The 26,331-nt window shown below is 43.2% G+C and overlaps 1 protein-coding gene across 1 annotated transcript in view; it reads left to right on the forward strand.

Annotated features, from left to right (window-relative positions):
* The window catches only part of LOC121613245 (cadherin-4-like), a 231,842-nt gene that overhangs the window by 151,306 nt on the left and 54,205 nt on the right, over window positions 1-26,331 (forward strand). The window contains exons 4-5 of the mRNA XM_041946572.1: window positions 7,437-7,663; window positions 18,525-18,722. Coding sequence (XP_041802506.1) covers window positions 7,437-7,663; window positions 18,525-18,722 — 425 coding nt within the window. The remainder of the gene's footprint in view (window positions 1-7,436; window positions 7,664-18,524; window positions 18,723-26,331) is intronic.

Here is a 26,331-nt window from a genome sequence, read left to right on the forward strand (position 1 = left end):
GTACCCTAAGTCATAAAAAGCATTAACAAGCTGTGATTGTTTGGAGTCCTAATACCAGCTCAGGCGACAGTTCAGCTCCCCTTGCTGGGAGAGATGGCTGAGCATTGAGGAAGGCCAATCAGTCACTTCTGTGCATGTTTAGAGGAATACTAATCAGTCATTAGAGAGAAGCTGATCAGTCAAAAACAATGTCTTTGTGGTTGGTCTCTGTGAATACATGTATGAATGTGCATGTGTCCTTGCAGTATTGATTTGTGAGCTTGTATATTCTTGCCCATGCATGCAGTTTGGCATAGTACTGTACTTGCACACTGCAACACAGGAGAGCCCTCAATGTATTGCACAATTATGAATTGAGAAATGAATGAACCCCCCTTCTATCACCCTTTGGACTACATGATTTAGGGAATTTTAGTGACTTCCTTCCTGCCTTCTGTAATGAAGATTGGGAAGTCCCCCACCGTCTGTGTCTATCACCTTCCAGCAGCCTTGGGAATATCAAAAAACAGTTTAAATGCACCTGGATCAGCCTAGCTGCTGCCTTGCACTGAGCACTGATGTTGATTGGTCAGTCCGGGCAACTGAAACCCAAACCTGAAAGCTGAAATCAAAGTAGATGCACGCTCAAAAATAGTTCCGTCTGTTACGAGCCAACAGTGTGCATGCCAAGTCTCCAGCAGCTCTGAGATCAGCCAGCCTGTTAGCGCTAGCCGACCCCCTTCCATGACTAACCAGCCATGGTTGCAACAGCAGGCCCTTGATTAGCCATCCAACAGCGCCTCAGCTTTCAAAAGACCCAATCTAGATGGTCAGGTGGGTTAATTCATTCATTTTATTTAACATTTTACTCTCACTTTTTAAGCGTGGACCTTTTTTTCAAAATAATGCTGTAAAGCTGGTTGGCAAGTGATAGTACTAATTCCATACGAATTAAAAATTTCAAGTGACTTAAAATGAAGGCAATTTGACTTGGCACTGTAACTCAAAGATAGTTCACCTAATCCATATTAAAAACAAGTCAGCTGAACTACGTGAATAAACAATGCTGCTCATGCACAGTGTCTTTGTAATTGGTGTTTAAGTGCTGCAGACAGAGAGGTTTAAAATAAATGCAGATGTTTCCTGGAGACCTCAGCACTTGCGGAGTGCCCCCAGATTTACATAGCAGCGCACATGCATACTGCTATTAGTGGCTTACTGTTCGCCTCAAGACCGTCCTTGTATCCGAGCCTGCTCTCATTTATTCAGTTAACATTTAATGCAGGACGAAAGTAATAACAGATTTTCTAGGAAACCAGGAGAGGTGTTTCGGGGTAAAAAGTTGCCAAGCACAACAGCTGAAAAATCTCATGCTGACATTCTGGATTTTCACCCAGAGAAAGCAGAGCAGTGAAGTAAAATGTATCGGCGTTCAACCAAACAAAACACGGAGTAAAGCTGCTTAATTTTACATAAGACACCACAGGCCATCCATATCCAGGACACACACAACTCTACGTTCACTTTATAGTACTCAGTCCGCTGCAGCAGGGCATTGTTGCTGTATAAGCAAGGCTGGGTAAGTTTAGAGGAACAGAGTCTGGGAAGTTGTTACACAACCGAAATACAAAACGAGGAGATATTTCCATTATTTTTTTAAAGCTAATGAGATAGCACTTTTTCCTCATTCCCATTCACAATGAGCCTTCAGCTTATGCCTACAAACAATCTTTCCCCCTTACAAGTTCTCTGTTTCCTCGCAAGCAAACAAAGCCCCTTTCAGTCTCGCTCGCCACTGAAGTAGAACAGGGAAACAACAAACTTTGTGAAGATTGTGTGATTAACATTCGCCATCACAGTTTTGTCTGTGGTAACTTAAAAAAGAGTTTTTTAAAAAAATAACTCTCACCTCATTAAAAGTCTGTTTTGAATTTGTTGTGCCTTTGTAGTTGTCAAATATGACAGTGGTTTATTCTTTGAATTTCCCAAGTGCATGTGGACATAAAATGCTGTAAAAACATAAAACAGTCAGATAATTGAACCAGTGAAAGCAGGTTTGAAAAACTAGTGCAGTAGCTTTGCTTTGATACATATTTGACTGATAAGCTTTTAGTTTTGTATATTACTTTATACATTAATGCTTTACTTTATGTAAAAAAAAGGTATGCTTCGTTTGATGTCTTGTCTCTTCACTCTATTTCTGGACGTCATGCACATTTTGAAACGGCTTTGTGTCCGGTGCATGCTCCCTCTCGCTCTGCATCTGTGTGTGCTTGCACACTGTCAGCATTTTTCTAACAGGAGCTAGTCACTGCTACTTTGTAAGTTTCTGGAAAGGCTGGAGGGATGAGTCCGTGTCCACGATTGGCTTCAATGATCAAACTCGCTGATGGGGTTCTAACATTGCTTTGAACACCCTTCCATCACAAGTTTGTTCTCCTTTTATAGTCTATCAGCAGTGGACAGTGGACCTGGCTCTGTTTGGCCAGTCACTGAGGGCCCAGCCCACTGTAGAGCTCCGCTCCACTCTGATTAGACTGCACGCTCCCCATGGTGCCTCTGATCAGCGGCCACACTCGTCTCTCACCATCCATCTCTTCATCCCGCCCTCTGTTTCCATCTCTCTGAGCTCCATCGCTCTCCCTTTGTCGCTTTTTCGCTCCCTCTTTCCCTCCTCTCTCGTTCTACCCATCTATCCATCTGTCCGGATCTCTCGGGAGGCCAGCCCAATTAACCTGTTTAAACAGCCATCTGAGCATCCCATCCATTCCAATGTGGCCGTGTGAGAGGGAGCCAGCTCACAGAGCCAGGATCCCAAAGCCAGGCCTCCATCCGCCGCCCTCCCCAGCCTCCACCTCCACTTCACCTCCCATTCCTCTCTCCTCCTCATCATCTTCATCCTCCTCTGTCTGCTTGTCCTCAATGGGCCTGATTGTAGCAGAGATCAGGACTGTTAAGAGTGGTGTCTTTGCTGTTTTGTAGGGCAGGGTGACATCTGATGCACCATACTTTGAACAATTTTAACGGCTGCAGCTATAAACTCTGCTCCCTCTGGAGAGCTCCACTTTAGCAACTGCAATCTGCCTATGAGCTTTTAGGCCTCTTTCCTTCCTCCTTTTTAATGTTCTTTCATTCATTTTACTGTCTCTCTGATTGCCACCTCTGCACAGTCTCATTTCTCTCATCAATCTCTCCCTCTCTGCCCTTCCCTTCTCCCCCGTTCTCCTCTCACCTTCTTTCTGTCACCCCTCAGCTCTCAGCTCCTCTCTCTCCCCTCACTGTATCCCTTTCTCACTTCCCTTTCAACACTTGTCACCTACTTCCTGTCAGGCTGTCCAGAGAACACCCCAAGAAGGTCACAACTCTTTTCAGCGTTGCTCTCCTCCTTGTCCTTGTCTTGTTCGAGGGAGAGGGGAACTTTAATTAGAAAAGCGGGGAAAACATGAAGATGGGCCCCGGCATGTGATATTATCAAGCGACAGACAAAGCACTGATTCACTGCCTTCCACACAGTGGTGATGAGGAAATCATGGAATATATTCCCTCCCCGTGTGGGAGCCCACATAGCATGGTGGCATTTGTAACATTGCAGGGGTGTGACTGCTCACATTCACTAGATACTGGAGAAATGCTGGGCTGGCTGCTTGGCACACTGGGGTGTCTGTGTTATTTGCCAGATCAATGCACAACCTGGGCCTACTGCTTTAGACGACTTGTTAATGTGCAGCATTGTGCCGTTGGGCTTCATTGCTCTGTTGTTGGCCGATTTTATAATCTCTCTTATAGCAGTATCGACCCAACTGAGTGAAAGAGGAGCTGTTGGAGCTTTGTGTGTGTGTGTGTGTGTGTGTGTGTGTGTGTGTGTGTGTGTGTGTGTGTGATGGAGGAGTAAAATTGGCACTGTCTTTTTCTTTAATTGGTGCAAGAACAAGACCCTCTGGGTACTCTATGCACAGCCTGTCACTCCATTTGTGTGTGGGTATTGGTGCAGTTAGCCTAGCTTGTCATTGTTGAGACATGAAGGCAGTCACATAGAATAAATGCCCACACACACACACATGCATACATTGTCTGATTATACACGTACCTGAAGTACATGCATTACTGCAGAGCTCATTAGTTATTGGCTTAATGATTTCGGCTGATCTGCAGATTTTTGCCGAAAGTTACCTGAATAATTTCAAAGAAAAAGATGTGATTATGTGTTACTCTTTACTTTATATATCAAGAACCGCAGTTGGATGAAGGCCTGGACTTTATTGGATTATAGCTTTTTAATATATATATTTTTATCCAATAAACATATACTGAGCAGAGCATTACATTGCCCCAACTAGAGCATGCCTCAAGACGGCCCTCTTTCCTGGCCTGCACCATTAGTGTCTCTGAGCTTTATAGAATCAGAATTAGAAAAGAAAAAAAAAGATACAGACTTTATTGTATTATCTTCGACAAACAAGTGGAGATGAAAATCAGCACCCTGGGCAGGACGCCAGCCATCACAGGGCTGTCACATATAGACAAGGCTCATATTAGAACCCAGGGGTTTCTTGCCATGAGCTCCTAACCAGCCATTTTTGTGGTTCAAGCACGGAATGTCTGTGCTGCGAAGTCTTTCAAAAATACAATTTTCACATTGTTATACTATTTTTTTCTCCCATTTTCTGCATTTTTTTACATACCAAATGAACACAGTTACTTTTAGGTATTTTTTCAGAAAAATCCCCAAATAATGAAGCCTTCTTATATGGTAATTAAGACCCAGACCTAAATGCTTTCTTTAATATGGTTGAAGATACCTCCCCCTCGATTACCCCTCCCCTCAGAGTGAAGGCTCAGCCTGCAGGCCTCTACCAGCCATGACCGCAATACTGCTGCACTGCTGGCAGCGTGCCTGGCTCAGAGAGAGACAATAATTGGAGGACAGCGAGAGAAGGGGCAACAGACCACCTGCTGCTTGTGTTTTTTTCCCAGTATTTGACTGTTTCACAGTCACAAGGACTTAGAAATACAATAAAGCGTGCTTTGAGTTTGATTTTTGACTTCCACATTGTTAATATAATCAGGCAGCCTTCCAAAATCCTATTTGCACAGACACGTTTGCCAACTGGTGTGTTTGTTATTGTCGCCCCCCACATTCCAAGTCTAATCTTTGAGAATCTTCGAAAATAATGGTAAAAAATATGAGATAGGATTAGACAAAAAGGAAAGAGAATGAGACAAACAGAAAACAGCAAGCACGCTTTTTTCAGGGGTTTGTTTGTGAAATGTTCAGCTACTCAAAAAGAGAAACTATTTGATGAGCAGTAGAGGCTTTTCTACCTCTTGGGTAGATGTAATCCATCTCTTATGCCCTCTCTCCTCCTGTCTAGACCAGGACACTTGTGCTGCACCTGGTACATTCAGCGGTCAGAGTGTTGCTGAAGAGCTGTCCCCTCTGACTGAGCACTGAGTGGCTGTCTGGACATCTGGCCTTAGAAGGGTACCGACATGATCACAGGCATACTTAGGGCCAGACAGAACAAAAAGCCGGATTTACTCGCAGTGTACTTTCTGTAATGCAAGCCTTGTTTCAGCTGGTTTAGAGACGTGGGAAGAGAGGAAGAGACAGTGGGTTGCCGCCTTCATCTCAGGGTTTCCTACGATATGCCGTCTAGACATCGTAATCCCCGAGAGGGAAGGCTGTGGGTGCCGTGAGGAAAGGGATGAGGATGGGAGGCCAGTATCGGCTACACTGGTCTGTGACTCATCTTCCCTTCTTCTCATAAACTGTGTTGAGTTTCATAAGAGATGAAACACAAGAGTGCCCTGACAATAGAGACAGCTCTATACTGAGCTGGTACACAGTAACATCCTAACGTAACAGAACAAGTATTTAATGTCTACACTGGAGCACATAAAACTCTAGAGGGTTTTCATCTGTCTTGACCTCTCCGTGATTACATCTCTCTGTATACCATCTTTTTTCTGCAGTAACTGAGCCTCAGTACTCCTACTAGCATCTCCCACCTGCTGTGTGCAATGTTCAGCTTTGGAGGTGGTGCTTATAAGACATTTTTAATGTTGCAAGTTCATTTGCTGCTCATTAGCCACCGTTACCAATCAGTAGCTTGTGTATACTGCAAGGATGCTCTGCTGAGTTGGGCTTGAGTTTCGTTCAGTTCCTGATAATACAAATTCCTATTCTGGGCATAAAACTGCATAAAACTATGATTTCTCTTTATGCAATCAAAGCACTGTTTTCTATGGTGCTGTATATGGTGCGAGTCTCTGTGTACTTGTTGGGCAGTAATTAAAAGAAACAAGCATCTTATTTGGTTTTGAGTGCTGTACAAATTGTAAAAAACTGGTAGATCTATGATTTTGGGCTATTTAATCTACACTGTACACATGCACAACAGGGCAAATAAGCCTTGTAAGTCCAGGAATACAGTTCCCTGTGGAGTTGATATTAGCATGACTGGATTAAAGTGATTGTATAAATGCCAAAAAGGTATTATGCAGTGGGAGGTAGTAATGATGAAGATAAAAACTCCAGTGAGGCCAGTGAAGAGAAAAAAGTGGATTCAGGTCCTCGTGTTTGAGAACAAACTGTGGAATACTGTTTATATACTGGTACACACTCTGCAGCAGAAATTTGTGGTTTGAGATGAAGTTCTGTCATAGTTGATGAACATACACCTCAGTGTTAACACAAAGGCTAGAAAGACGAGGATGGGACGACCTATGCGGCACTCATGGTGAACGCAAATGACCTCAGGGCCGAGAGCTGAGTCGAGCTGCCAGAGATAACTGGAGACGGACCAGAAATAAAGGGATTTGGCTTTCAGATTAAAAGCTAAAAGCACAGTATTTGTCACTCAGGAAGAGGGGGACAAAAAGCATAGTGCCATTAAATGCCACAGCAGCAGTGGAATCAGTCTTTCCAGACAGAACAGTACAGTTTAAACATGTATGGATATCAATGTTCTGCAGTTTACCGCCTGAATATATAATTTAGTTTAAAATTTGTGACTTTGTTTGCTAATACAGGTTTTATTTATTTATTTTCTCAGTAATTCTAGCAGCTAATTACTACACATTCTGCCTGGTCCTCCTACAGACATGTTCAGTAGCGAGCTCCATTAAGACCAGTGTTTCATCCCTCGTACAATCACAGCACACCACACCATCATTTGGCCGCCGTTTTTTTTTTTTTTTCCCCACTTGCAGCTGGAGAGAACAACCCTCGAGATTCTTATATCTACTGTACCTCCTGTACTGAGGTGTGTGTGCTGCACACGTACTGTGTGTGTGTGTGCGGGTGTGTTTGCATGTCTGTGAGTGAGAACAGCAGTTTCAGCTGCACTCATACAAGCCATTGTGTACTTTGTGCCTATTTTATTGCTTATTTGTCACTGAAATCGACTGCTTTATTGAATATTATGTTAAAATATTGTCAATTCTCTTGTCTACAGTGAAGTTTGATGACTGCATGGGGAATAAAGCTGTGGCTTTCCAGAGCAGTGACCCTATCTTCAGCGTGCGGACAGATGGGTCCATCTTTGCCAAGGGAGAGGGAGCCAGCCTGGATGAACCGGTCCAGTTTAAGCTAACAGCAAGTGGTCCGCACACGAATGTCTGGGAGACTGTGGTCCAACTGGCACTAACTGACTCATCGCCACCTCAACAAACTGAAAATGAGGTGAGTTGCACATGCGAGCACAGACAAACGCAAATATCACGCTTCAAATTTCAATCACCATCCCAGACTTTCTCCTTCCTGTCAAATTCTGTGGTGATAGTAACAGCCAAGAATCAGGTCAGAACTCCTCGGGGTTTTAGAGAGCGAGGGCGAGAGTGCACCAGAAAGAGGTAGCAGTAGCACATGGTTAAAAGTGATAGAATCACACTGCCACAGGGGGGAGAGTACGATTCCCCTCAGCCATAAGCTGTTATTGGAAAACATCCTGTGCCTTGGATACCCCAGGGGTCCTTGACTCTCCCTCCTCTATTTAAAAGCTGTCAGAGGTCAGGCGAGGACTGAGCCAGCCTGAGCTCAACCGTCCTCGCAGCTACTGAACCACAAAGCCAGATCTGATTGTTGATATCAGCGTTAATTAGATTAGATAATGACAGTACAAATGATTGGTGGAGCGTGTTCAGTAACACAGAGTGGATGCAGACATCTCATACAGGAGGTGGGCCAGTAAGCTGAGCTGGGACAGATGTATCACTTATGAGAGGTAATGACTGACAAGGATCCACAAACTCTTGATAAGCAAAGGTCAGAACCAGGTGTGATTTACAGGCCATTAAAAAAATGGCTTTTGTAGCAGCTTAAACCTGTGAGTGAAATTACCCAACAACATTTATATATAATCAATGGCTCTATAATGACAAAGAGGTTGCCATAGACACAGCTCCAAACACGTGCTCCCTCTGTGCAGGATGTCTATTGTAAATAGGCAACTGCTTTGTAACAAGGTTGCCATAAAAACTTAAAACAGCCTTTCCTCCAGTGTCACTCGTTCATGCGTCAACAGAGAAAATTAATCAAATGTCAATTCCACAACCAATTCATGACAGAGATTTAAGATGCAAATTTTGCGAATTAAATTTGAATGAGGTTTAATTAAACTTTTATTTGCTTTACCTGCTCCTTCCAGTCGAGGGTGATGGATGGCTGCATCCCTGTTCCACCAGGCCAGGAGGCAGCGAAACCCCTTCATTGGCTGTCGCTTTATAGGCAGCGCTAAGCCAGACAAACGCCCTCACACTCATAAATCAGATATGTAAACACAGAGATCTTGACAACATTTCAGATGGTCAAATGTGCTGCCATCACTTTGAGTCTTGAGTTAATCACTGCCGATAATAAACCGTGAACCTTAGACGTGTGTGTAAGCAAGAGATGAAAATAAATTCAGTACAAAACTTATCTGATGCCAGAAAGGTTAGTTTGAATGATTGAAGCTGTCTGACTTTTTCGAGTAGTTTGACTTCCTTGAGAATTTAGATTTTGAGAGCGAGGGCTCGAAAGCATTAGAAAACCGGAAAATAAGTAGTTGTCAGCTGGTTTTTCTTTGCATGGCCAGATAACAGAGGAGATGGCACAAAGTCAGTCATAGAATCATAAAGACAACTAGAGAGGCGGAGTGGGTCATCGGCCAACAAAGGATCTATTAGTGGGAGTGGGTGTAAGGATGAGTCTGTTGTTCTGGCTCTGAATAGATTGGCCTTCATTCCCACTCTTATGTAGCTCAGACTGCTTCAAACGATTCACTGGTTAGTGTGGTTTGAGCCTCACTTTTAAACAGCGTTGTGTTAAAGTTCAAAATCCATTCTTTGCTATCCTACTTCAAATTCCAGTGAGTCAACTAATATAAGGATCCCGACGAGCCGCGAAGAGACAGACAAACAATCGGACGACTAGACGGGGTCAGAGGTCGGAAATCCGCAGCATGTTGGAACAAACATGTCTGCAGCGAGAGCGAGGAGAAGAAAGCACGGCACTGAAGCAAAATCTGATGTTTCATTATGGAAATGGCGCTTTGTGGCGTGCTCTGTTGAATAATAACTTCCAGATGTCTGGGTAGCCAGGGGCTGGCTGATATCAAAGCGTGCAGGGTTTTGGGGAGGCAGTGGCGTGGAGGGGAAGAGCTGGGACCACTGCCAGCTGGCTAAGGCTGATGGCACCAGGGCTGGGGGGTGGGGGGGTGGGGGGCATCCATTTCACACTCAGTGACTCCTGTTCACATAGCGTTAGTGTGCGTAAGCATGTGTGTCTGGTATGTGTGCGAGAATGTTATTTGTTTGTGCTTTTTTTCCATGGTGAGAGATTAAGTCGGATCAAGTATGAATTATGCTAATTTTGCGTAACATTTTCATTGCTGTCTTTGTTTGTGGCATAAAGTGTGTGTGTGTGTGTGTTATGTCTGTAGCCCATAGGTTTTATTTGCGCTAAGTGCGGGGTTGCATGTCGACGCCGCCCTCTGTGCAGGACCGAGGGGAAATAACACACCCTTTAAATCTCTGGAATCTGTGAAGCTGTCGTTAAATATTCTCATATCTGACTCCAGTTTGCCTCTGCCCCTTATCCTCCGTCTTTCATAATAGTTTAGAGAAGTGCACAGACATCTCCGCTTAACCCGATTTTTAATCAATTTCATCACCTTCCTGTAATTTCTCTTTTTCTGTGTGAGTGTGAATAAGAAAAAGTAAATTGGGGCTGCAGGGTTTGATCAGAATTACACCATGGCTAGAGAAAAGCCCACTTAAGCCTTTTGCAGCAGTGATGGGCACAGCTCTTTCTCTATCTCTCTGTGTCTCTTTCTCTGTTTTTTTTCTCTCCATCTTTTTCTCTCCACATCTCTCCTCGGGGAACTCACTAGTACCTGTTAGCATGTGTAGATAAAAGGATCTGGAGCATGACTTATTTAGGCGGAGGGAGGAGAGGGGGGTCACATCTGCTTCTGACAACCCTTCTCCTCATCCCCCTCATTCTATCCCAAACATGCCTCGCTCCACCTCTGCCTCCCCTCACCGCACTGGTGGGATGTGGGGCAGCCATCCCCTGCAGTCAGCCCCACTAAGCCTTCCCCTCTCTGAAGAAAAAGAATACATTTGTCCAGACCAAGCTCACATCTGTCTCATCCCGCTCTGCTGACAAACCCTGTTTGTGCACACAGGCATGTTGCGCTTGGCAGAGGTTGGTCTCCTGAATATGGACTGAATGCAAAGGATCACATGCACGTTTCAGTGAACTTGTCACACAGTACAGTGAACATGGGATGTAGCAACATGTGTGTTTGGATGGCTAGTCTCTTGTACAGACTGGTAACACAGTGCAAGAGGATAGAGATTTGGTGCTTTCTGGGCCGTGAGCATGAGTATCACCTCATGAGTATCGTCAAGTTTTTGTCTGTTTCAGGGCTTATAGCTCCCCTAGTGGCCAAAAGGGGACCTGCTGCTGTCCCCCAATTAATAACTGGAGCCAGAAACATTCTGGATTTTAGCGTTATTCACACATTTTTGTCAAAGTTTACTCATAGTGCATATTTTCCTGAATTTTATGGCTTTTTTATTTTACTTTACTCTTTTTATTATGTTTTAATACATAATTTGCTTTGCATTAGTACTTTAAAGAAGACTTGAGATTGAAAGGTCATTTTTGACCTTGGAAACAGAGACAAAGCAGTCTAACCACAAAAGACCAACTTATCATGTACAGTCTATAGTAGTTTCTTATTGTTTTCATTATTTCAAGCTAATAGAATCTATATATTTATGTTCACAATAGATCAAATGACTAAGTGTATGCAAAAGGTGATGCTTGCAGCAACAAACCGACAGAAAATGATTACCCAGCTCTGCAGCTCCCCTCAGCTCTGCAGACATATGAGCTTTATAACAGATTGCTTTGTTTTTTGCTGCTTTAGTTCAGTCTCAACGCTCTCATCAGCATTTTTTCCAGACACAGACAGCTGCACACCACTTTCCCAGCCCGAAACAAAATACAGACAAAGTTAGCAACTAGCTGGTTGAACATAGTTGAGCAGTTAACAGCGAAAGGGTCAGATATTTCCCTCAGGGGTTGGTGGAGAACAAACCAGAACTTAAAGGAGAATGAATACTGGATTTACATTCGTCAGGTGCATGACTTGAAATTAATGCTCATGTTGCATCCTGTATGAATGTATGAGTAGATAACTGTTGGCTAGCATGTTCTCCATATCACCTGAAAAATTATATGTTGTTATCGTTTACAGCTTGTTTCTGTTGCCCCCAAGTGGCCAGTAAAAGTAGAACATTTCCAATTTCAACCATTTAAGAGTCTAAATTTTGTAGCTATTAGAATGAAGATTTTCTCACCTCATGCTCAGACGGCGCAGCAGATCCTGTCTTTCTGTCATTTAATGCCAAAATATGATTTCCTTCCATCTGCCTTTACCTGTGAAACCACCTTGCCTTCTGCGCTGTTACTGAAAGTGCCCCGTTTTGCACGGTATGTGATATTAGAAACATCGCTCCTGGTTGATGAAACTTAACATGGCACCTTAGCCCGTGCCCCTCCCCTGCCCCTACCCACCCACACAAACACATACACACCATATGCCAGGTTGCTTGACACATTTCCTTTAAAGCAGCCTTAAAAGCTTTTCTCCTGGGCGTCCATCTAATGAAGTCAGTCTTGAAAGCATTGTTTCCGCTGGCAGATACAAGCCAAGCCTCTGAGGGATCTTGACCAGGCAAGAACAAACACAGGGAGACAAAGAGAAAACACTTTTTATAGACTGCATTGCACAGGACCCTCAACTTTCAATATGTGCCAGAAGCCATTCCCATCTTCCAACACTGTAGCCTGCTCCTGTGTTGTATTTTATTTTTATTCTCAAATGTCAACTGCTGGGGAGGAACTGTAAGGCTACACATTGAACAGAAGTAATATAAAATGAAAAATTGGAAGAGGTGTTAAAAACAGTAGCCTCTTTATATGTAAATGTATGGTGATTGAACCTCTTTCTCTTATGCTCCAGAATTCACAAGCCCAGATCTTCTTGTACTCTGACATGAACACCCTCCCACACACGCACACACACGCACACACACACACACACACACGCACACACACACGCACACAGGCACACAGGCACAGAGCATGCACATATATTCTGCACTCTGCCTGCACTGTTTTCTTTACTGTAATGGAATTGCAGTATTCTGGGCCTACCTGTTAATGTAAGACTCACAACCAGAGACATAATCAAATACAGAGGCTCCACACCGCCTTGGCCAGCAAGACAAGAATCCTTAACTAGGCTGAACAGATAGCACTCACAGCACCTGGTTAAATTAAACAATACTAATCACAATTTCAAAAATTTGGGCTTCTAGACCAGAAAAATGAAAAAGACTGAAACATCAAACATGTATTCTTTTCCGTTTATGTTTTTTTCTCTTGCGGCTGTGTTTTCTACTTGTGGCTTCACTCTAATTCATAATTAATTTATGCCCTTACCTGTAAATTCAGATCAATTAATATTTCCTTTTTTTCTTTTCTTCTTTTTTATATTTATTGTTTTATTATATTGTTGCTATATTTTTTGTAGATGTACATCAACGCCCTCTTCAGTGTTCAGAGATAGAGAGAGATGAAAAGAGGATGAGTATGAAGAAATATATTTCATGATTAAGTATTAATTCATTATATTCCAATATTAAATCAATCTAATTCTTTGAAGGCAGGCGTGTATGTTTATGGGTGTGTGTGTGTTTGTTTGTATATATATATATATATATATATATATATATATATATATATATGCAGCACATTTTTCATTTGTTTACGTTGTTGTATTTGTTTTGGATTTGATTTTTTGAATTTGCTTCGTTTCTGAAGCTGCAGCATTTTTCTCCTAATGGAAATGTTTTGGCCTTTTGCAGCGCATTTGCCCTTCTCTGCCACGATACTAGATAGATTTTGCAGCCTGTGCATGCCACTGTTTATCATTTATAAATACTCAACGGCCTTCCTCTGTATAGCCTCACTACAATTAAGAAAAGAGGACAAAACTCAATTGAGTGAAACACAAATGACCATCGATAAATAAAAAGAGCTATGGAGACCACGACGGGTGCAACAGCAACATTAGGCTGCAGAAATGAAATAACTGCCACTTCAATGGCACAATAAAACATCATCAAAGCAGACAACACAGAGATGTATGAACAATGATGATGAATGAATGATGTATAGACTTCACAGCGGCTGCAGCCACTGACACACATATTAAAAGAGAGAGCTGCACAGCTTGAGGAGCACACACACACAGCACTGCATTGCTAGGCAGCAGTGGTTTGCTGATGTCCCTCTCTGTAGTCACCTTATGAAACACGATGGCCAATGCACAGACATGTCAGTCAAACTCTCATGCCTCAGGTGGTGGACCCGAACTTGAGGAAAACATGCACCAGCCTATGTGGGTGAGAGGGAGATATGTTTTATAAATACAGTGGCATCGAAAAGTTTGGGCGCCCCTGGTCAAGATGTAACTAAATAGTTAAGTTAGTAGAAGATGAACTGATCTCCAAAAGTCATCAAAATGAAACCTCCTCTTCAACACTTTTACCGAAGTCTCAGACCTTAATTAGCTTGACAGCGTGCTCACAATCATCGTTAGTAAAAGGCCAGATGATGCAAATTTAAGAGCTTTATAAATGCTGTGACTCCTCAAACCTTGTCCCAACAATCAACAGCCACGGGCTCCTCGAAGCTGCTGCCTAGCACTCTGAAAATTAAAATAATTGATTCCCACAAAGCAGGAGAGGACTAAAAAAAAGATAGCAAAGCGTTTTCAGGTAGCTGTTTCTTCAGTTCCGAACAGTGGAGCTAACTTTGAGGTCTAAAAGAACAAGAAAGCTTTACAAGAGAGCTGCTCCTTCGATTGCTAGAAAAGCAAATCAAATACAAAAGGTGGTGCACTGTTCCACTGTGCCGCGTCAACTGCACAAATATGACCTTCATGGGAGAGTCATCGGATGAAAACTGAGACACTTGCAAAGGAACATCTGAACAAAGCTGATATATTTTCGTCCTGTGGACTGATGAAGATGAAACCGAACTTTTGGCCGCAATGAGCAAAGGTACGTTTGGAGATGAAAGAGTGCAGAATTTCATGAAAAGAACATCTGTCCAAGTGTCAAGCAACAGGGTGGGTTGATCATGCTTTGGGCTTGTGTTGCAGCCAGTGGCAGGGGGAACATTTCACTGGTAGAGAGAAGAATGGATTCAATTAAAACACCAGCAAATTCTGGAAGCCATCATCACACTGTCTGTAAAAAAGATGAAGGTGAACAGAGGACGCTTTCGTCAGGATAATGATCCTAAATCCACAATGGACTAGTTCAAGAGGCACAAGCTGAAGGTTTTGCTGTGGCACTCACAGTCCCCTGACCTACACCTCATCGAAAATCTGTAGATAGATTTCAAAAGAGCAGCGCATGCAAGACAGCACAAGAGAAGGAATGGGCAAAAATTCCCCAAACAAGAACTAAAAGACTCTTAGCTGGCCTTAAAAAGCCTTAAGCAGTGGTACTTACCAAAGGCGGTGTTACTAGCTAACTAACTACTGATCATGTAGGGCGTTTAAAGTTTTGCTTCAGGCCCTTTTCCTTGTATGTTATTTTGAGGTGTGCGTGTGTGTGTGTGTGTGCATGTGTGTGTGTTTGTGTGTGTGAAGTATCTATCTATCTATCTATCTATCTATCTATCTATCTATCTATCTATCTATCTATACATACATACATACATACATACATACATACATAGATATAAATAATGTAGATATATAGATATATATATGCACACACATATGGATTTAATGCTGATTGCTCTTTTTAACCCTTTCTCCATTTTATTCTAATATTCTATATGCAGTGAGTCTAAATGAGTTTTGCCTTTGTCTTCATAGCCCTGTGAACACAGAGCACTCATGCAAGAGAGAGAACTGCTATCATTGGACAACCTGCATAAATAAAAGTTGAGTGGATGAGCAAACGAATGAATCAGCAAGATATCCTCCCCACTGGTGCCCCTGGAGCATAGGTGACAAAGACATGACCTGGGAATTTGCTGGGGCCTGCTGGTAGGAGTGTTGGGTAGGTGCAGCTCCGTGCTGCTGTTTTACCTGCTGTTGCACCATCAGCCTCACACAGCCCAGCGCTTGAGGAAACACTGTTATTGAGACAAGCTGTCAGGACCCACTGACTGGGAGGAGAGACAGAGGAAAACAATAACACTGCAAGAGAAGGGCAGGGGGAGCACGGGAGCAAGGGATAGCTCAGGGGAATGTGATTGAGACAGAGTGCAACTGATGCATAAATTCAGCGGTGATGTTCGCGACTGAATTCTTGACATGTTTACCTTGAGACATGTTGTTGTAGAACAACCTCCAGATTGTCAATTTATTATAACCTTTAGATCACGTACGCACATATGCACAGCCCTTGAGACACCAGACGTGGTATTTAAGAAGTAAGCCTTGAGATGGTGGACTCCATGTAACCTTGACACACAGAGGTTGTTGATACATGTAATGTGCATGAACGTAGGAAGCAACACATCTGGTTATCTGGACTCGGGTGCAGCAGAGTCTCTGTTGTGCACCATCACGCATTTTACACCATTTCCTCATGAGAGCATTCATTCAGATGTGCCTGATAGCTTCAGCGTTTGGCGTAGCTCCCCTGACTCATGGGTGAGTTAATGCTCACATGGAGATTGAAAATGGGCCCTTTTCAAGTTCCTTATTTGAGCATCTTTCAAAAAGACAGCTTTGTGGTGGTCATTCCTCTCTGCCTGCAGGTAGTGTGTGAGTGGAGTGTATGATGGCAGAAAACTGCATGATTGAAGCTTGTGTCTGTGACTGAGCTGTCACTGTCTGCTGAAAGAGGCTGTAAATCCCACCTCAGACATGCTCTGTGTTAATAGACTTTTTATACCCGCTGTAAATGACAAAGTCAGTAGTTTATGGTCTTATTCACATATATGCACATATACACTCACACATGCGAGCCCACCGATGCAAAGAATTCAGAGTCTTTAAATCTGTGCGCTCACGCGCTACACCTCCTTCCCGCTCAGGCCGAGTGCATGATGACACAAATGTACCACAGTGGATGAGATCTAAGCTGTCAGCATAATTAACACATTGTTTGGTTGCGTATATGGTGCATTGCGGACAGGAGATTTTATGCTTTAAGGGTTTTTTTTTTTACTACTGCTATGAAGCATTTTCCCCCTCTCTCTCTTAGTTTGATAAGTTTTCAGTTACAGTATGGGTGCAAATAATTGTTTGAGGATTTCTTTTGGGCTTTATTTACTTTTTTTTTTCACTTCCTTTTGGAAATAGTTCACTTATCAGGCAAATGTGAGCAAACAGACAACAGAGTGAATGGAAAGGAATTTTGTAGATTAATAAAACAGGGTATTTTTTCCTGTCTGAGCTTCTAATTTGTACTTAATGTATATTTTCTCACTGTAATGACTTTTCTAATTGCCATGTATTTTCAACTAATATGGTGAAATTATTAAAACATCAATTATATGCCATTTGTCCAGCTCTTGGCCAATTCTGAAGATGTATCTTGTTTGGCATTGTTGCCCACAATCAATAGTCTATTTACTATATACATTAATTTAAAATCTACTTTTGTCTTTCTGTGTATTTTTGCTTTTTTTTCGTTATTATTTAGAATATGAGTTATTGAAAAACATGCTGGGTATCCACTCGTGCTGTCTGATGTCTGAGTCTGTTGGCAAGGTTTGGTGTCAAACAATTCAGCCATGCGGTAATTCTAGTTGGTTTTCCTGCATAAAGATGTCACAAAGGCTCAGCATTGTATTTCCAAAACGTTGGTTCACACATTACCTGCCCCATTGTGCTCTGATGCTACACTACATGTATCATTGTTATAAAGTACTCTGCATACAAAGCATTTGAGCAAGAGGTGTGTGAATGGTCCTTATTTTGGTTGCCGAGCTTCCTCATAGCCACTTACGTGCAGAAAGACTGTTAGTGATCAAGCGAGTTCATGAAGCAGCAAGTAATCCAGTGAGTGGATGAATGAATGAAAGAGTGAATCAATGTGTGTGGCTCCATAGTGCTTTGTTTTCATAGCAACGTCATGCATTTTCCTCAGCTATAGTAGTGACAGAAATACTGTAGGTTCCAGAAACCAATAGACGCATGCATGTGTGTTGCACCCGCAGCAGTGCAGTGACAAAAGGAAGGTGGCAAAGGCTGCCTTTCAGGACGGAGACTGACAAGCCAGCATAAAACTTCAAAGTTTGATACCCAGTGTTTATGATATTACTCTAAGCTGCAACCTATAAGGTGAGAGAACGTAGATAGCAGCAACCTGTCAACCCGGTGTCATGCCAAAGCGTGTGATACGCCCATCGGTCCATGCCAGTCAACCGTGTCTGCAGCGCCTTTTCATTCCACAGTCAAGGTGGCAATAATAAATATGCAACGTCCAGTTACTCTTTCAAAATAAAGCTTGCTGAGAAGCATTTCAGGTGATGCTCACATTTTGGAGCACCTGCAGACAGAAGGGTGGTGGAGGACCAGGGGAGAAATACTGATTGAAGCTAAGTTAAGTAAAGATGATTTAAGTATGGAAAATAACGTTGTTACCATTGACTTTTATTTTTCTAAAATTCAACATGGATCCTTTTTTTTATTAGTTTCTTCCCCTGTCTTTGTTAATGATTGATGGTGCAGGTTAGTAATAGGATCAGGTGTGCTGCAGCCCATTTAAAAGCAGATATTTGAAGTTATCAGGTGGCTTACATGCTAACAGCGCCACTTACTGTCACCACTAACCTCAATACTTATTCACCTGTTCACAAAGATTTTGAACTGTTTAACCTGATTAACAGCACTTAACTGTCATTCCTGTTGTCCTGTGAGTTTCCGCCTCGAGACAGAAACGACTTGGACATCACATCAGTTACTCTTATCATTAACAGCATCCTAAATAAAGCCTGTGTTGTCTTAAAGGTCACAAAGGAAGAGGGGAAAGTCACCGAGAGAAAAGAGAGGAAGGAGGCGTTCCAAGCACCACCTCCTGTCATCATGTTCTCAGGGTCCGGCCTGAACAGCTCCAAGGGTCTGCGGAGACAGAAGAGGGACTGGGTGATCCCACCAATCAACGTGGCAGAAAATTCTCGAGGACCATTCCCTCAGATGCTCGTCAGCGTAAGTGACAGATTTGATGGGCCGCATCGCTGATTTGTTCTGAATTTACAGCTGGGATTTCTCGAGGGCACTTCACGGCTAACACTGATTGTGGGTGTGTGATGAACGGTGATAAAGAACAGAAATACATTAGCATAACTGGTTTGTTCTCCATATCCTTGCAGATGATTATGTTGTGTTCCCCTGATGTAATTATAGCCACAAAATCTTAAGGTATTTAAACAGCCCTGATTGGCCCTGAGAAGTTTTCCCTTCAGACAGAGAGCTGGCTCTAAAACAGCTAAGCAGCTAAACTCTCCCACAGTGTGAGGTCCGTTGGGTTCACAGTGAAACGAATGATTATTTCTGCTCCTTCATGCATCCTTTCTTTCCTTTATCAGGCCATTTCAGAAAGGTTGCCCGAAGTTCAATACTATTTCTGTAGCTCCTTTATAACAATACAATTTGTCACAGAATCCTTACTGAAGCCATAACTCTGGACCTCCTGTGGGATATAAGGAGCGCATATGAAAAGCTGCTGTTCCCAGGCCTGAAAGAGCAGAGTGCTTCATCCTCTTTGCCCCAGTAAGGACATGATGCTTTAAAGTTCTCCTCCCCTAAGAACTGATCTCTGTTCATCAAAATTACATAGTGACAAAACTCCCTTCATGCCTTAAAATGGCTCTGATGCAATTCGACAACTTTGCTTTCATCCAGTATGCAGGGATATATGAATATGCAAATAGTCCCCATCTCACCACCGACCCCTCTGCTGCTCACTTGCAGCTCTAACATCCCTACTCACCTTTGACTCTGCCGATCAAACACACAAACCTCTGCTTGTTTTCTGATGAAACCATGTTTTTGAGACTGTCACTGATACCCTGCAGTTCCAGATATGCTCAGCCACGGGGCTGACTGCCTATTTCGCTCATCATATGTAAAGACATAGGGGAAAAAAACAAAAAAAAATTCTGACCAAAACATACGTGGAAAATGTTCCATTGGATTGTTTGCATCTGCAAGTGGTGATGAGGATGAATGATAAGAGACTAATTTAACACGTGAATCTATGTGTGACCTTATCCCGGATTAGCTGGTGTCTTGAGTTAATTCAGCAAGATGCATGAAGATTGGAGGGGGTCTTTAAACTTGAATAAATCAGAGGTATTAACATCCATGCATCCATGTCTGAAGAACTAGGAATACACACACACATGTAGTAACACCTCAGCTGTTGGTGCCTAATCATTATTCAATAGGCCTCTCCTCATTTATCATTCAAGATTGGAATGTGGCAACAACAACTGACTCCCCATCACAGCAAATTTCATTTCTGCAAAACTGCTAGTTTTGATAAGTACAAAATATAAAAACAACATGGTGAGAGTTGGAGGTCGAGCCTGTACAAGCCTGTCTGAAGGAAAAAAAAAACATGAATAAATAAACGTTTGTGTAGATGTGTTGTTGTGCGAAAGCTGGAGCTGCGGAGTGTTTAAAATTCAGAGATTCTGTCACAACAGAATGCGCAGTTTGCCTCTCTCGCAGCAAAGCTCCAGACTCTAAGCTCGTGGTGCACGCCGTAATTCATCAAAAAACATCATTCCAGGAGTCCGCCGCTTCATTCCCTGCTCCCACTTTCCTTCTCTCGTTATCTGGAATATCAAGCCATCAGCTTTTCCTCGCTGTTTACTAAACTCTCACAGTTTATCTGTTTTGGGTCTTAAATTGTGCAAAAGAAGCGTTTTTTTTTTTTTCTCTTTTGTTTCTGTTCTTTGTTTTTCAACCGGATTTCATCCAATCCCCTGAGAAAAGCCCGGGGAGCTGCTTGAAGGAAACTTTTTTTTTATATATATATATATATATAGTGCAACAAAAAGACAAAGAGGGGAGAGTTTGTAAGTCTTTGTTTTGGAGTTGCAGTGCTTCTACAGCTGGAGTTTGTCCCATCAGTCTGGCACGGTGTGGCACTCTCGTCTGAGCCCGCTGAGCCCTTCAGCGGTGCTACACCGGCCATAAACTGGCCAGACAGTCCTGTTGATTCCATGAGCAGGTCAGAACCGGAGAGAGACAGGAAGGGTGGGGCAGTTAGAAAGAGAGAGGGTATCAAAGGAGCATTTGGAAGTAGAGTGCGCAGCCAAACACAATCCACTTTGTGCAGTAAATAGGTCCGTCAGGGGCTGGTGGATTTCTGAGAGTGGAGCGTTCAGAGCAGAGGAGAAGTGATGCGTGCTGATGCCTCTGTTGGGCTCTTAGGCTCCCGTCCTTCTCTTTAATGATGACTGGAGGGCAAGCAGGGCCATACTGAGAACTAGAGATTTTAACAAGGAGACAGCTGTGGGGGTTGGATGGCATGGCGATGATTTTGCCATACGTTTTGTTTATGTGTTTACTCCAGCTTTGTAACCTCTTTGGTCCTCTGTTGAGAAGCGAGGCTGTTTCATTTCCCTCAATCAAAGCAACAGAAAATCGAAGAGCTTTAATGTCGTCATGAAGTCGGAGCATTTTTTTTTTCTTTCAGTCTCTGACGTTTAATATGTTCATCGCAGTTTCAGGTTTTATGTGGAACGTGGTGCGAACAGAGCTTGCAGTCTTTCTGTCTCATCTCCTCCCCTGTCTCTCTCCAACTGTGCCATTACTCAGTGCTCTGTGTGCTGTGGCTGTGTGATGCCTCCCCTAATGGCCTGTGAAGTCAGTCTCTTTCCTAATGGGCTGTTCTGTCTTCCAGCGCAGCACTGAGTGACATGCAGGCAGCGGCCTTCCCCACCATCCTGCCGCTTTTCTCCCTGCCCTGACCAAGTTGCCATCAGTTGGACAGGCGGGGTGACAGTAGCCCTCACCTGCATCTCCGCAGGTCTGCAGGACTGTCACTTTGATCAGGCCAGCACAGGATCGGGCAGGTGTCAGGACAGAAGCCCTACTGACTGGCCTCTGAGCTTGCAGCCTGACATGGCTCGAGGGAAATGTTGACTGCTTCGATGAAGTCTTGGCAGAACTGCACTCCCATTGCTCTCCAAAGCCAAGACAGTGTGTGAGCTCACTGAGACGTTATTGACATTTTTTTTTTTAATAGCAGCGCTGAAATAATTACTCCTGCGCTTCAGACTCGAGGTGTAGCGCACATCGAGGTGTAGCGCACATCGAGGTGTAGCGCACATCGAGGTGTAGCGCACATCGTGCAACTCTGTGGCTTAATATTGGAGATTATTAGCCCGTCATGTAAGAGTTATACTGAATGTAGCAACACAGGTTTCCCCTCATTTTTGTCTTCAGGTGATGGACAGCGGTGCTCAGGTGGGTGGAGTAGCCAGAAACTGTACTCAAGTAGAAGTACTGTTACTTTGTTCATGTAAAAAATAGTCATGAAAATACCCAAGTAAACTAATAAGAAAAAGTAAAGAAAAATGCCATTGCGCTGCTGTCTTTTTCCAACACATCCGACACCATTTCAACCACAGATGGTCTTCCTCAGGTGAAGATAAGAGGTAATTAAATGTCAAGCAATCATAGCCTAATTAGATAATCTGCTAGATATACACCAGGACAATATGATGAATTAAATGATTAGTACAGTCACAAAGATGCACACTGTTAGCTCAAATATGTACATTATGCTAGAAAGCGGGAGTAGTAATAGTTTTAAAGTATGAGATATGGTGATACATGTGTAGTAACTCAGAATGAAGGCAAACAGGAACCCAAAAGCACGACTCACAGACAGACAGGTTAAGACTAAAGTCCAAGTTTACTTTGTTCGGACGGCAAAGTGAGGGTCAGAACCAGGTAGACGATCAGTTCAGGCAAACAAATCTGATAAGGGGCTAGGCAGAGAATGATCAAAGCATGGCTCGGGCAGGCAGAGCCAGCCAGGCAGAATGAACACTGAAAAGCTAGGTGGATGCACACTAGACAATCTGGCAAAGACAGAGTGGAGATGGGCCAGTATATATACAGCTAAACTAATCAGGCAAATGGGTAGCAGGTGAGAAAGTTGGCAGAGCTGGTCAGGATGGCGGAAAGGGGTGAGTGCAGGGCAGGGAGGAGTGGCTGGATGTGCAGTGACAGGGAGAGTTAGTGCATGGCAGGAAAGCACAGAGCAGGTAAGTAAATGAATGTCAGGGTCTGGCCGACGTCGTGACAGTACGATAATGTGCACAGTATATCGTACTAAACTTATCAGCATGAGCTCAACAGACACGCTTATTGCTCTCTGCCAGTTGTCTCATACACTGACCTCAGACCAGCGTTCACAACTGGAGCTCTCTGCACTGTGCGCTGGGGTGTGCTAATATTAGCCGCTCCTGCTATTTGAAAGCCATAGTTACTCGGACAACAGAAAAAGAAAAAAGGCGAGGCCGAGGATGTTCGGACGTGGTGTATGGTAACAGAAAGCAAGCAGACCTGGGATCAGCAGACCAGCCTCCTTACATAATGTTCAAAAATGTGTAAAGGAGTCACTAAATAAAAGTAGCGTGATGAATGTAACAGATTAAAAGCAATGATTTTTCTCAAAATTCACTCAAAAAGGTCACTGCGACTCTTTCCGACCTGCTTCTGCCTACGAGTTGTGCTTAACGTTTAGCAAAAACACAAGATGAAAGTCTAGCAAAGAGAGCCACGGAGAGAAAACAGAAACACAAAACTAAAAAAGCAAAGAGAGGAAGAGATCCAGAAAGACTAAAACAAAAGAGTTGGGGGGAGTAATTTTTCACAATAAACAGGTGTGCTTTGTCGTTCTCTTTCTTCTGCAGCCAAACAGCCATCAATAGCATGTAAGGGACATTGATTTTTCACAGAGGCTTTTTGAAACCTTCCATTGATCCACACACTTCTCCTACGGCAGAGAGGCATTGATTTCTTCTGCTCGGGTAAATAAAGACTCAACGTAACCACCCCCACCCCCACCACCCAACTCCCTTAACCCCCTATTAGAACAGCCGTCAGCAGAAAAATGAACAAAACCCTGATGAAACAACAGTTTAGCCAAGGAGCCAGACGGGTTATGAATAAATGTTTGTCCAGTGAAATGCCTTTTTCGTTGTGCTGTTCGCTGACTGTGGTCTGCGGGATAATAACAGAGAGAGTGAAAGATGTGGTTTTGGCCTGTTAGAGTCGCTGCTGCAGGTGAGCTGAAGTTTTTCTTCACTGTATCTGACCATTCACAGTCAACAGGCTGTAACTTGTTAAGCACTGGAAACATTTAAAGGACCAGGAATAAAACATGTGGGGAAACGTGCTCGCTCGCTTTATGACTGAGAGTTAAATGAGAAGATCAAGACCACTGTCATATATGAAGCTACAGCTAGGAGATTACTAGCCTAGCTTAGCATTAAGACTGAAAAAAGGGGTTTTAGTTACGGCATAACTAAACAAACAGGATATAATGTGTTGATTAGCATTAGCTTTAGAGGTGCTGGACTGGGCCAAGCAAGCTGTCTCCCTCTGTTTTCTTTATGCTGGCTTTATGCTAAGCTAGGCTAGTCATCTCCTAGCTGTAGATTTATGTTTAATGGATATGACAGTGATATCAATCTTCTTATCTAGCTCTCAACAAGTATAAAATGTGACTTTGCGCATTGCTAGTTAGCTTCTCGCTCACATGGAACAGGCTGAGGTGTATCTAGACACCAGCAGTAGCTACCACCACCTTCTCTCATCCTTTTCTTGCCATTTATTTTCTTCTAACTGTTAACCTTTGCATCATTTTTGTCCTTGTCCTCTGTGTTGTCTCTTCCTTTCAGCCTCTCTCTGTTTAAACCTGTTGTTGCATCATTTCTGAACCTCCTCTGCCCTGGGTAATAATTTAGTATTTGTCTAACAGAGATATTATTTTGAGAGAGAAAACATTTATTTTGAGAACTGAAATAAGGGATGTGAAAATGACTGCAATTTCAGCTAAACTGTTGTTTTATTGGATAATATTTCTTTGGGAGAAAATTTTTCTGTCTGCCAGCTGTCCTTGAGACAGAGATGTCAGATATTCCGACAAAGTGCGGCTGCAATAATCACAAGACATTATATTGACAGAATACCATAGAGAGAAACAGCAGCTGCGAAAGAGGTTTATTTGATATCATGCACTTAATCGGCAAATCATGTTTATCAGTAATTTGTTGTAGGCATTTATTTCCTGGTAGTGGCTTCAGAAAATATGTCTAATAAAAAGGAGCCCGCATGTTAAACAGTGCACAAAATGCCGACATTTGTATCGGATTTGTGTGTTGCAGTACATCTGGTTATGTTTGTTGTGCTCGCTGCAGCACCTGTGCTCCAGTTTCTACATCTCTCTCTGCGGAGCACGTTGAGAAAAGCGTTTTCTGAGCGGAATGAGAGAAGTCCCCCCCTGAGGTGTCTGCTTTCTCCTCGGCGTACGTTTACCAGTGATTAATGACTGCTCCGCTTCACTGACAGACACGGCAACAACAAAAACACCAGAAAGACAGACGAAGAAGGGGGGGGGGGTCTGAAAGAAAAGGAGGAAACAGAAAGCTACATACTGTACAAGTGAGCTGGAGCTGGGGCTGATATGCGTTTGAGAATTTGAGAGGGAGGGCGCAAAGGCGGGTGGGTATGAGAACAAGAGAAAGCGACAGAAAGAAAGGGAAAGGAGCGAAAGGGGGTATGTAGGGCTAGACCAGGATTAGAGGAACGTCTGTGTTTGTGTTTAGGTCTGATAGACTTCCCGGAGAACTGCTTTTCACGGCCTCTTCCCTCGAGTCTAATGAAGCCTTCTGGCATCTGCCGCCCCACCACCCGGCCAACGCCAGCACTGCACTGCTCCGGTCTGCCCCCTTCATCTCTTTCCACTCTCTCCTGCTGAGACATAAGCTCACAAGCACACACACTCAATCACAAACAAACATACACATGCATACACAGGCACAGAGAGAAATTACTTGTCCTACACAGGCAGCAAACAAAGGATCAGTAAAGCGCATGTGCCGCGTTGTTGCCTTTGTATATGCTCATTGTTTGGGGTTTTGTTTGGTCGCATTTCTGCTTTATCCCTGAACAAAGAGAAGAAAAAGCTAAGCCAGAAAAACAGGACTCCATCTTGTTTTTTGTTTTTTTAACCTAGTCCACCGGAGAAACCGCAGGATGGTGAAACGCAGGGATGCGAGTATTTAAGGATCACAGTCCGATCCGGAGCTTGGTCACAAGGAAACCACATTGCTGCCCACATGGAACGCTTCATGAATGTGGAACTACGCAGAACTCATTTTTCTGGGCTAAATAAATTCAGGCTGTGAAAACACTGAAATGTGTGGCTACACTAAGGCCCTTTTCTCGTATTCATTCTGGACAACTCCTGAGACTTTCACAACAGGAGACTGTGAGTGTCAATGCGTTCTCTCCTACTGGAAATAGACCAGAACATGACCATAGACAGCATATATGATATGATATATAATATAGTAATTGGAAAGAGCCTCCAGGTCTGAAAAGTGAAGCCGGTGTGCAGGTGCCTTAAACCTGCATTATTTGTAGTGGCCAGCAGGGGGCAAGTCCACTGGTTGCAAAAAGGAGTCAGATTGTATGTAAGCTAAAAGAAAATGACCTTACTTCTACCTTGATTTACTACCTCAGTCAACAGTTTCCTCGTGAGTTTATGGTCTCAACCGCTCGTTTC

Source organism: Chelmon rostratus, chromosome 10 (assembly GCF_017976325.1).
Source record: "Chelmon rostratus isolate fCheRos1 chromosome 10, fCheRos1.pri, whole genome shotgun sequence".
Lineage (NCBI taxonomy): Eukaryota > Metazoa > Chordata > Actinopteri > Chaetodontiformes > Chaetodontidae > Chelmon > Chelmon rostratus.